The following is a 13,392-nucleotide window of genomic DNA, read 5'->3' on the forward strand; positions in this document are numbered from 1 at the left end:
TATGGATGACAGGAACTCAATTACTTGAGTCATCACATGTCTACCAGGTTCTGCATTGTCAGGAAGCTGAGTCAGGAGCTAGAGCTGGGAATCAAACCCAGATACTCTAATGTTGGATGCTGAAGTATTTGTTGCTAGGCTAAATGTCTGCTCCTATGAATATAATTTTACATAATATTTTAAGTAATTTTTTAAATAAAAGTTCCATGGCGTGGAATTTTGCACTTGTGGTATTACTGCAAGTTCTCATGTTTTGGGTTTTGGAATTTTGGATTAGGGATGCTTAGCCCATAGTGCAATGATAGTGTGCAAATCCACTTTTGGTTTTCTACATAATTTAAGAGAAAAACATATTTAAAAAATTGTTAGCCAAAGAGCTAGATCTTAACCCAAGATAATAAAGTCTGATTTAGTAAATAAGTGAAATCAATTATTAGCCTCAAGGCTGCTATTCTGTTAACTTTGGCTTTGAATTCCACATTTTGTCTTCTACATAAAGAGATTATTACTTTGTGTTTCTGAACATAGAAGTGCCAGAGAAATTATGTGGTTTCATCTCTAACAGGAAGAATTAGCATCTGCTACTCACCTACTATGTGCTCAGTTCCTATGTGGAAAAACTATGGCTTTGAAAAGTTCAGTTATTTTCTCACCATCACACAACTAGAAATGGGTAAGGCTAGGAAGAGGTAGGGTCAGGTCTGAGTATAAATTCTATGCTCTTTCTGTAGCTTTAAGCAGCAAATGATTTGTCTACCACTTCATATACTAAGCATAACAATTCTTTTGTGCGGAGGGCTTTCATTAGGTTCAGGTGATACGATCAATGTAAGAGAACTCTAAAGTATAAATGTTCTACATATAATGAAAGATAATATGATCATTCATTCCTTCTGTCTGTGTAAACTGCCCAACTCTGAACTTAATTTTGAAGTAGTCAAGGTAGATGAACAAGGTTTAAAACTAATAGGGTAGAGGGGCCAGCACTGTGTCGTAGTGGGTAAGGCCACCGTCTGCAGTGCTGGCATACCATATGGGTCCCAGTTCGAGATCCAGCTCTCTGCTATGGCCTGGGAAAGCAATAGAAGATGGCCCAAGTCCTTGGACCCCTGCACCCACAGGGGTGACCTGAAAGAAGGTCCTGGCTCCCAGCTTCAGATTTAATTTGAGAAGGTTTAGATTTACAAAAAAAGTTGCAAACATAGCACAGAGAGTTCCCGTATATTTGAAGACATATGGGTTATTATTTTAAATTAATAAGTGTGAATTATGTTATCTAACTAAGGACAGAGGATAAACATTTCCAAAGAAGATATATATATATATATATATATATATGATGAGAACCAAAGTAGTATAGGATATGATACATTCAGTACAAGATCAGAAGTATAATGACTTTTATTATCTTTAGAAAATACAGTGTTCTAAAATAAAAACAATTTAATTCTGTTTTAAACAGATTTACGAGTGCAAAAGCATGACAGCACATAGAAGGAGGCTGAGCATGAATAAGTTCAGAATGTGTCCTATTTTAAAGACAACCAAATAAAATGGCAAATGCTGAGACCATTTTATGTTAAATCCCAAATATTTAATTCCCCCAAAATACCAACTGAAGCTCAAAATAAATCACCAAATCAAACAAAAGGTAGTCAAAACAGTTTAAAAGAACATAAACAAAACATTAAACACAAACGAAATACTTATGAAGAAAAAAAGAAACCAATAAAAACCTGTGGTGTGGTGGGTAGGATGACAGTATTCTCAGCAGGGACTGGCAGGACAGGGATCACAGGGACAGTGGGAGAAGAGGGAGGAACAGCTTCTGTTGGCTAAAAATCATCAATGACAAAAAATCAGGAAAGACACCAAAATAAAAGGAAAACATATAACAGAAAGTTGTGTCATAAATTATAATTTTTAGAAATGACTATGAAACAAGTACATTAAAATAATACCTTAAGTAATGAGAAAACACACTCTAGAAATTACTTTAGAAATAACAATACCATCACCAATAATTTTAATGATTCTGTAGTTAAAATGATTGAGTATTCCTTGGATGTTTAAGTGAAAATAAGAAAATATAATCAATCACACTATTTCTCTCCTAGTAGGTAACACTTGTTTATAGAACATAATATTTTCCCAACATTCAGAATATGTATATGACTGACTTCTTTGCATTCAAAAACAGAAAAGTAATATTAAGAGCCCTTTAGCAGACAATGAGGAGTTATAAATCCACAAAGGCTCAAAGTACTTCAAAATTGAACTTATAGTAGTTTTAAACAATCTGTGTTAATAACTCCTTCTATCAAGAATAATACCTTGCCCAAACCAGCCTATACCATCATTAATTCAAATAAAATTCAATAACTTTCTATCATGTGTCAGACATATTCTGGCATATACGACAAACAAAAGTATATAGAGAACTCTGGTAAAACAATGTAAACTAAGAGGTTTTGACATTTGTTCAGTTATTCTATTTCGCTTGATTTAATTATTTTAAGAACACAGAACAAGTGCTTTGTAACATGACCCGATTTCTTTTTTTTTTAACTTTTATTTAATGAATATAAATTTCCAAAGTACAGCTTATGGGTTACAATGGCTTCCCCCCTATAACGTCCCTCCCACCCGCAATCCTCCCCTTTCCCACTCCCTCTCCCCTTCCATTCACATCAAGATTCATTTTCGATTCTCTTTATATACAGAAGATCAGTTTAGCATACATTAAGTAAAGATTTCAACAGTTTGCTCCCACACAGAAACATAAAATGAAAAATACTGTTTGAGTACTAGTTATAGCATTAAATCTCAATGTACAGCACACTAAGGACAAAGATCCCAACAACATGACCCAATTTCTAAAAGCTGGATTGATTCATAAATATTTGCTGCACAAATGACATATAAATAAGAAACACTAAAATCAAAAGAGGACAAAGTGCAATAGCAGAGGCTTACAAAATTAAGAACAAATTGCTAAACTTGAAACTATGCTTAGTCTCACTGATAAATACAAAATAAAATTATAATAATGACCATTTTGCCTACCAAATTAGTCAACCAAACTTTGTTAAAAAGGTATGGAGTGTCGGGGCCAGTGCTATGGTGTAGCGGGTAAAGCCACCATCTGCAGTGCTGGCATCCCATATGGATGCTGGTTCTAGTCAGCTGCTCCACTTCCGACCCAACTCTCTGCTATGGCCTGGAAGATGGTTCAAGTCCTTGGGCCCCTGCACCCACATGGGAGACCCAGAAGAAGCTCCTGGCTTCAGATCAGTGCAGCTCCTGCTGTTGCCATCAACTGGGGAGTGAACCAGTGGATGGAAAACTTCCCTCTCTCTGCCCACTCCCCTTCCCCCCACCTCTACCTCTCTGTAACTGACTTCAAATTAAATAAATCATAAAAAAAAGATACAGAATGTCTTCAACAGTGGCAATGAAACAACTATCTACATGCAAAAGAATGAAGCTGTGTTCCTATACCTTACATTATATGTAAAAAATAACTTGAAAAATGGATCAACAACCTAAATTAAATATCTAAAACCATAAAACTCTTTGAAGGAAATAAATGCACAGTAAGACTCCCATAACCTTGGATTAGGAACTGGATTCTTAGATATGATACCAAACCTATAAGTGACAAAAGACAAAAAAAACACAAATCTTTTAGCCTAAGAATTAAAACCTTTGGTGCATCAAAGGGTATATCAAGAAAGCTGAGAAGAAAACCTACAGAATGAGAGGAAACATTCATAAATCAAACATCTGATAAGGGTTTAATATCCAGACTATACAAGGAACTTCTATAATCAGCAACAAAAAGACAAAAAAACCTAATTACAATGTGGGCAGAGAACTTTAACAGACATCTCTGTGAGAAGGTGTCCAAGATGCTCAAAGGCTAGGTGTGTGGCCTGGTGGTTAAGCTGCTGGCTGGGATGTCTGCATCCCATATCAGGGTGCCTGCATTTGAGCCCCGGCTCTGCTACCAATGAAGCTTCCTGACAATGTACACCCTGAGAAGCAGCAGGTTTTTGGCTCAATTTGTTGGGCCTCTGCTATCCACATGAGAGATCTGGGAGGAAATTTTGGTTCCTGACTTCAGCCTGGCCCAGGGCTAGCGATTGTAGGCATTTGGGGAGTAAATCAGTGATCAGCTGTGCTCTCTCTCTGTGCCCCCTTACACCACAAAATAAAAGGAGAGACAGAAGGGGGCAGGGGGTAGAGACTCAAATCATTAATCATTAGAAAAGTACAACCCAAATATATGAGATATCATTTCATACTTTTTAGGAAAATTTAACAAAACAACAGAGTAAAAAGTGGTGGCAAGGATGTGAAGAAACCAAACTCTTGTACAATGCTGGTAAGAATGTAAAATGTACAGCTTCTGTGGAAAATACTCTGGTGGTTCCTCAAAAACCTAAACAAAAGAATTACCACATGACCCAGTATGGTTCTACTCCCAGGTTTGCAAGGGTACTTGTGAAGTAAGCTTATTATGGTACAAAAAGCTTTTTAAATACATGCAAAGTTTGTTCATAATGTGTATTTACCATCAATTTTTTGAAGACTTCCTCATATATACCCTAAAAAATTGATTAAAAAAAACTCAGCTATGTCAATGTTTATTACAGCATTGTTCACAACAGCCAAAAGGTGGAAACAAATAGGTAAATGGATAAACCAAATACACATATGATGAATATTATTTAGCCTTCAAAAAGACTGCAGTTCTGATACCAGCTGGAAGACAGATAAACCTCAAGAGCATGAAGTGAAATGAGATACAAATGGCCAAGTATTGTATAATCTCACCTAAATGTAAGTTTTGTGTTATAAATTTAACCCTCCTTGTCGCTCCCCCTCTTTGTGGAGGAACGACACAGGACCCTGCGCTGTTCTTTCTGTCTGCTCGGCCCTCCCCGGGTATGCTGCTGGTTCTTCCCGGGTTGGCTACTGTCCCTTCCACCTCCGTGGAAGGGCGGTTCCCCCTGGCCACTTTCCCCACTTCCGCAGGGGAGTGGCACACCGCCGGCCGGCTCTCTCGGGGGCTGCACAGGCGTTCCCTCAGATGTTCCCCTTAGATGTTCCTGGTGCATGCCGTCTCTCTCCTCCTTTATAGTCCTCCTCTGCCAATCCCAACTCGGCTGCCCACACGCCGAGTACACTGCTCTCCTCCAATCAGGAGCAAGTCCTACAGTTTATTGGCTGAACTGGAGGCAGCTGTGCAGAAGCTGTTTTCTTCTCTCCCAGCACCATATTGTGGGAGAGCAGATGCATAGAATAAGTCTTAATTCCAGTAACTTAGTCTAGTCTGGGTTGCTCCCCACAGATCCCCCTTTCTTTTTATTTTTTGGCGTTGATACGCGCCTGTCTTCGGTGTCCCGCGGCACACACTCTGCTCTACTTGCTAGAGTTGCCACAGGTTCTTACAAGTCCTATCAATCAGGCAAACCGAATCCGGGTCCTCTCTTCGCCATGTTGTGAGGAGGTTTTTAGGCGCTGATGCGTGCCTGTGTTCGGTGACCTGCGGCTCATACTCTGGTCGAGCCGCCTGCTGGTGCTTACCGCCTTACTAATCAGGCAGACCGAATCCAAGCCTTCTCATTGCGGTATTGTGGGGAGACTATTGATGTTAATAACGTGCCTGTCTTCGGTGACCTGCGGCGCATAAGCTGCTAGCCGCCCGCAGGTGCTCATCGCCTCACTAATCAGGCAGACCGAATCCAAGCTCTCTCATTGCTGTGTTGTGGGGAGGCCTTTCTATTTCTCTATTTCTCTATCTCCGGGCATTCCTATTTCTCCCATTTTACTTCTATCTTCCAGCATTCCTATTTCTCTCATTTTACTTCTAAACTTCTGTTTCTCTTATCCCTGCGGCTTCCCGGCGCCCGTCCCGAGGCTGCTTCTCGGCGGCTTTCCGGCTCTGAGCCGCTTCAGCCCGCGCCTCTCTCATCTGCGCGGCTTTGCACTAGCCCAGCATTCCCTATCTACTTGAGCCCCGCACGCTCTGTCTGCGCGCGGCAGCCTCCGCGAGTCACACAGCGTGGCTTACGTCTCCGCCACTAGCATTCAATCTAAGTTCCCCGGGCTAACCTGGCGAATTCAACCCAGCTCACGTCTCCGCCCCACGGTTTGGCTTCCCGTCCTCTGCTCCCCGGGCTAATCAGACGGATCCCAACCTGGCTTACGTTTCCGCTTCTGGTTTCAACTTTTCGCCCCCTATTCCTGGGCTAACTTGAGAATCCCAAAGTGGCTTTCGTCTCCGCCTTGCCGTCTCTCTCCTCCTTTATAGTCCTCTTCCACCAATCCCAACTCTGCTACCCACACGCCGAGTACGCTGCTCTCCTCCAATCAGGAGTAAGTCCTACTCTCTAAAAATTATTAATTTTGACTTATTTGAAAGACTAGGTGGTCGTGGGAAAAGATGAGGGAAGGAGAAGAACCGAGACAAAGAGGGGAAGGAAAGGGAGAGGGTGAAGGATTGAGGGGGTGGGGAGAGGGAGAAAGATCAGCCTGCAACAGCCAGAGACCAGCAAATCTATCCAGGTTTTCCTGTGGTTGGCAAGACCCAAGACCTTAGCCATCATTTGCTGTCTCCCAGGGTGTGTCTGAGTAGGAATCTGGAATTGGAAGTAGAGCTGGGATACTAACTCAGGTACTCAGATACAGGATGCAGGAGTCCCAGATGGTGTCTTAACCACTGTGCCAAATGCTTGCCTCAATGAATACATAATTTAAATACATAAATGCAGAATGAGAGATGGGAAATCTATTGATCTCTTACCACCACATTTTTTAGAAAATAAACTGAAAATGTGTTTCACATTAACATTTTAAAACACTACAAATCTCAATTATGTTATAAAAACATTGGAGTTGAAAAAGCTAGGAATTTGATTCAACTCTTACTTTACCACTGAGAATCAGCTGCAAATGAAGGTTATCTAAGCTGCAGAGCATTAGGAAAAGACTTGCTGGGATTCCTGTTACCAGGATATCTTATTTCCTGTAGAAGGAGATTTTAAGTCACCAGATTTTAATTTTTTCCCTTTTATCTCTTTCCTTCCTAGGATGAAAAAGTTCTGGAGGAAAGTGGTGATAGTTGCATAATACTGTGAATATACTTAAATGTCACTGAAACATATACTTAAAACTGGTTGAAATAGGAAATTTTCTGTTATGTATATTTTACCACACTATAAAAAACACGCTATGAATAAAGCCTTTGTAGGTCTGGCTTGGAGATCCAATCACATTTATATATTGTTCCTACAGAAAAAAACAAACTCACAATATGAGTCTAAAATTAGTAACTTAGAGGCCAGCACTGTGGCATATCCGGTAAAGCCACCTCCTATGGTGCTGGTATCCCATATGGGTGCTGGCTCTTCTACTTCTGATCCAGGTCACTGTTAATGTGCCTGGGAAAGCAGCAGAAGATAGTCCAAATACTGGCTTCTCTACACACACTGTGGGAGACCTGGAAGAAGCTCCTGGCTCTGGGGTTCAGTCTGGCCTAGCCTTGGCTGTTGCAGCCATTTGGGGAAGTGAACCAATGGATCCCTCTCCTCTCTCTAACTCTGCCTTTCAAATAAATAAATAAATCTTAAAAACAAAAAATCAGTAACATAAATGGTAACCAAAAGGTTGTGGCTCTTTGATTTATGATAAAGTATGAGAAAAGCATGCTTTGAAAGATTTATTGCTGGTTCTACTGGATAGATTTACGGAAAATTACATGAAAATTGCTCTCTTCCTCACATCACACATAAAATAAATTTCAGATGGTATGCCTACATAATTTACAAAAGTAAACAAAATAAAGTTTTTAAAAAATGGTATGGTAAAATATTGCCATAACTTTGGTATGGGTGACAATCTCTTGAACAGCGAAGTGTACGGTGTTGAAACTTAAGCTGGTGTCTTGCTGTACACTGTTGAACCTCAAGCAGGGTGAAGAGAACACCAGTACATAGGGAGTAGAGGGGAAGAAGCATCATGAGCAGGGTGAGGAGGGTATCTGTATGGGCAGAGCCGTGGCAGCAGCCTGGTATATGCTGTTGGAACCTAAGTGAAAGGCAGGCTATGTGGCAGCAGCAGTACGGAATGAAGACTTGGGGACCTTGGAGTAAAAGATTTGTTGGAAATTTAACAGTAGGAATGTGTCTAGGATGGCAATGATGATGGGGACTTACTTATGTAAGAGGGATTTTGATGTAATAAGTATACACATATATAAAGGCAAATGGGAGCAAAGATCCAAAGATCCTTGAGTTGGAAAAAGGAATTGCACAAGGAGGTTTTAAAAGATTCATGGAAAGATGGGATTAAAAAATAACGTAAAATTTCCATAAACATTTTGAAGCCCCTCTTAAAATAGGGAAAGGGAGAAAATCAGCATGAGACCTATGGTGTTGGATATGGAATTGGAGGTATTGTTGTGAACACACAGTTTTCAATGTACTTGGATATATACAGATATAGAAATATAGAAGTGTGTGTGTGTATGTATATTTGTTCCCTGGTTCTGCCCATGAAAAGGAACTAGAAACAGTTAACACTCATCAGAATGAATATATATAGCACCTGCATCCAAACTAATAAATACTCAGTATTCAATTAAAAAAAAAAGTCCTGGATAAATGGCAGCTCAACCACTGTAATGAGTGTAGACATCTCACTGTGCCAGGAAGTGAAGTGCTTGAAGAATGATGAGGAGAATGACCAAGGACGCAGAAGTCAGCTTGAAGGGCTGCCACTGGGCAGATTTGTAGCATCTGAGACTCAAATAATGGTAATAGTGGTATAAAACATTGATAAATAGGAATATAGGAGTCCATTCTGATATAAATAAATAGGAGAGAAAACATTTCCTTTCAACAGAATGGCAACTAAAAATATAGAAGGAATGATAGAATTGCAAATTTATCATTTGGCAACTATCACAGAAATAACTCATTCAAAAAATGGCAATAGATGTTCAAAGATCCTCCTGCTGCTGAGTGAAACTTTTATTTCTTTCCAGTGGAATAAACATGCGAAAATTTATTTTACAAAATGGGAGTAATTCCTGTTGCACTTCATGAAAATGGAGTTAAGTGGAAAGGACCAAAAAAGGGGGAGGGGTGACATTCAAGTCATGGACTTCATGACCTATCTCACAGAACTGATTCAATCCAACATTCTGCTCTATCTTTAAGCTTATTGAAGATTACGTTTACTTAACAACTAATGAAAGAACTGCCAACTATGACATCACATAGTAACTATCACTGCTTGCCAATCAGAGGTTGCCAGCTCCTACAAGCACAGAACACAAAATAACTTGTATAGATAGATCTCTCAGTTCTAATAAAACTCCCAACCTTTTCTCTGTTCTCCATACATGGCAGAGGCCACACTATTCAGTGTATATGAGACCCTGGTTGCAATCCTAGTTTTTATTTCCCAATAAAAATCCCTTTATTAGAGATTTGCCTCTATATTTTTGTTTCTTTGACAAATGTTTGAATAAGGTGGATAAACACACACACACACACACACACACACAAAATATCCCATCAAAACACTTATTCATTACCATGGAGATACCAAGGAGATACCATTTTAATTGATCAACATTAATATCACCAGTAATGGGATAGATTAAAACCTTGTTCCACACAAGATGTAATAAGAACACACCACTTTTCTGATACTCCTATCAATAACATGTAATTTAAATCCAATTATTAAACTCAGACACATCCAAACTGAGTGATATACAATACAATAACTGACCATAGTCATCAAAAGTGTTATAGTCAGGAAAGTCTAAAAAATTTTAACTTCACTTTTATTTAATAAAATAGCTTGAGGAAAAATTTGATATAAAAACCTGTACATGTTATATATACAATGTGATGAGTTTGGACACATGTGTATACTCCTGAAGACATTATCTCAATCTACGTAATAAACATATCCATCACCTCTAAAAGTTTCTTTATGCCTTATTGTTTTTGTTTTGTTCTGGTTGTTGTAAGACTATATAACAATAGCGGTAAATTTATTTTTATAATAAACTATAAATTCTTTAATGTTTACATTTAAAGCCCACTGCAACCTTTTGTCTCTGAGCTTCTTCCAGTATCTATCTTCTTTAGATCAGAATCTGAATACTATTTAAACAAATTTTTTTTTTTTTTTTTTTGACAGGCAGAGTGGACAGTGAGAGAAAGGTCTTCCTTTGCCGTTGGTTCACCCTCCAATGGCTGCCGCGGCCAGCATGCTGCGGCCGGCACACCATGCTGATCCGATGGCAGGAGCCAGGTACTTATCCTGGTCTCCCATGGGGTGCAGGGCCCAAGGACTTGGGCCATCCTCCACTGCACTCCCTGGCCACAGCAGAGAGCTGGCCTGGAAGAGGGGCAACCGGGACAGAATCCGGCGCCCCTACCGGGACTAGAACCCGGTGTGCCGGCGCCGCAGGCGGAGGATTAGCCTAGTGAGCCATGGCGCCGGCCTAAATAAATCTCTAAATCAACTCAGATCATCTTAACCCATCCCACTCTCAATAAGGCACTGAGCAAGTACTATGTAGAAGACCATTTGCCTCTTCCTTAAGGCAAATACTGAAAAAACAAATAATATAGCCACACACGTAATTTCCATTCCACAAATGATAAGCAATTCTAGTAACAAAAAATTTTAGGCCAGTGAAATAATTCATTAAGTTCACTTAAAAATACAGTTCTAAACAAATAATAATTAAATGAAGGTTGACTGACAAGGAACAAAATTGATTATCAGAACTGAAAGAGTAAAATTAAAAGGTAAGAGGATCCCTTAAGCACAGGATTGGGAGCATGGCAAAATTCTGGGGAATTGTTTAAAGAGATTCCAAATTGGAAAATGTCAAGCTTAAGATTCTAATATAAAAAGGAAGGCAGCAATATACAGCAACCATTTGGGTTACTGCAGAAAAGGAATAGCATTTTAAATGTAAAGAGTCTTATATAACCCTTTCACTAATTAGACAATTAGGTCTATTATGCCACCATCCTTGTCCTGCTCCATTTGCATCACTCAATAAGATTAGCTCCAAAGAGTTTTTTTGTTGTTGTTTTTTAAAAATCTTGACCATGTGACGAGCAACCCTCTCAGTTGTTTCTATCCATAGCAACACCATGGAATCATTAGTCTCTGAGGCTGCCTTCAGAGACTTGTTTCCATGACAACAGAGGCTATAATATTAACACCAGCTCAAGGAACACTGCAAAAAATGTAAATTTCTGTAAAATAACTGGACAGATTGTACATATTTTAAAAGAAAAGATCAGTTTCAAATTCATGACTGAAAAATATTTAAAATGATTTGTTTTTAAGGATTCTTATTTTTCCTTATAGCTTTGTTTTACATCTAGTTTAAGATTTAAAATTATGAAACCAGCATTTAAACACAAGAGATCTTCATAAAATTGGCACATCAGGTACAGCCACGCATATCCACATTTATGACCACATACTATTCTCCCTTCTATTCATTTATCAGTAAATGTATATTGAGTGAGCCTACTACCTTTACTAAATCCTTTTCTGTTTAAAATAGCTAAATTGGTTTAATTATGTATGTATGAATCCTAACTGATATAGGAAGATAGAAGAGACAACCAGGAAGCTATGGTGGTACTCTGGCTGAGGCAATTAGTGGCTTATGCTGATTACGGTGGTTAATTGGGAAAATGGACATCAGTAGTCAAATCAAGATAGAGTTTTGAACATAGAGCTGGTATATTCTGAAGTCTGAGAAATTAGAAGTGATTGATTATTAACAATAATACCCACAACAGCCACTAAGAGTATCTCTTTTATCAGTTTTACCCAGGCATAAAAGATTTGCAAGGCTATCTAAAAACATTAAGAATTTTTTTCCTCACTAAACTATTTTTAGAATCATTTCAAAACACAAGATGAAACTCCAAATAACTAAAACCTTACTACTGGGTAACAATACCTGTATATTACATTAACAGGTCACATGAGCAGCTATACTGAGCTTAGAATATACATAAATGTTCAATCAGGTCTTGAAGTATTATTATATTTTCAAGGAAAGCAAGACGTATGAATTGGCAAATCTTCCAGTGTCAGAATCTTAGATGACAAGGAAAAGTACGCTCATGACACTGTTGGGTCAGTAAAAACTGTATTTTGTTCTTATAAGGCATAATTAATATTCTTAATACACGTTCTTTGATCCTTTAAGATCTACTATGCTATAATGAGGCATGTTTCTCTGATTAAACATCAAAGTAGCTAATTAAGAGTAAGAGAGAAACCAGAGGGAAAAAAACCCTGCAAATCTTGAATGTGCAAAGATAAAATATAGCACAGATTGATAAAAACTATGCTTGGGAGGAGTCTAGCATGTTCAAAAAGGTTGTTTTTTTGTGGCTGAAATAATTTATTTCATTCAGATGTCCTTTTGCCACTCTCACTGCAAGCAGCTAACTTCAATATAAACCAGTGTATTAAAAAAACTATATTTGAACCAAATGAGTTATATTTGTGCCATAATTATTATCTCAGAAGCAAATATCTACCCATCATCCATCCATCCATCCATCCATCCATCCATCCATCCATCTATCATTATTTGACAGATGGGGAAGAAAGTGAGCCTCTCCCTTCCATCTGGTGGTTCACTCCACAAATGCCCACATTATCTGGGGCTGAGTCAGGAGTTCGGAATTTCATCCAAGTCTCCCATGTGGGTGGCATGGCCCCAACTACTTGAGCCATCACCTGATGCCTCTCAATGTGCACATTAGTAGGAGGCTGGAATTAGGAGTTGGGAGCTGGGCATCAAACCCAGGCACTTCAATGTGGGACGTGGGAGTCTTAAACCAGCACTTTAACTGCTAGGCCAAACGCTGGCCTCTACTGTAGGCTACTATTCTTTAAATCTAAAACCTAATATAAAAATAGAGGACTGAAAATGTTACCCAAATAACAGTGTGAGGAATTACAAAAATATAGCAAAAAATGTTTTTTAAAAATTGCTAAGCAAAACTTTAATAAGAATTTAAGCTTTTCATAAGACGTAAGAATATATCCTTGCAAATTTTTCATAGCGTTTTGAATTACTTCTGAAATATACATTATCTTACAAACTGCTACAACGTAGATGCACACATTTTCTTAAAAGATTTATGTATGTATTTACTTACTTACGGGGAGTGGGGATGGGGGAGAGATACTGATCTTGAAACACTGGTTCATTCCCAAAATGGTTGCAACAACTGAGCCCAGGTCAGGCCAAAGCCAGGAACCCAGAACTCCATCCTACAAGGTGGCAGGCGCCCAAAAACTCATGTAATGTTC

The 13,392-nt window shown here is 38.8% G+C and overlaps 1 protein-coding gene across 42 annotated transcripts in view; it reads right to left on the minus strand.

The window, feature by feature from the left end:
* Nucleotides 1–13,392, minus strand: part of DLG1 (discs large MAGUK scaffold protein 1) — a 250,407-nt gene that overhangs the window by 121,002 nt on the left and 116,013 nt on the right. For 28 of the 42 annotated variants that reach the window (XM_070072340.1, XM_070072334.1, XM_002716525.5 and 25 more), the window contains one exon: nucleotides 1,737–1,835. The exons of the other annotated variants lie outside the window; for them this stretch is intronic. In XM_070072340.1, the coding sequence (XP_069928441.1) occupies nucleotides 1,737–1,835 (99 nt within the window). The remainder of the gene's footprint in view (nucleotides 1–1,736; nucleotides 1,836–13,392) is intronic. 42 annotated transcript variants of the gene reach the window in all.

This window comes from Oryctolagus cuniculus, chromosome 4 (genome assembly GCF_964237555.1).
Source record: "Oryctolagus cuniculus chromosome 4, mOryCun1.1, whole genome shotgun sequence".
Classification (NCBI taxonomy): domain Eukaryota; kingdom Metazoa; phylum Chordata; class Mammalia; order Lagomorpha; family Leporidae; genus Oryctolagus; species Oryctolagus cuniculus.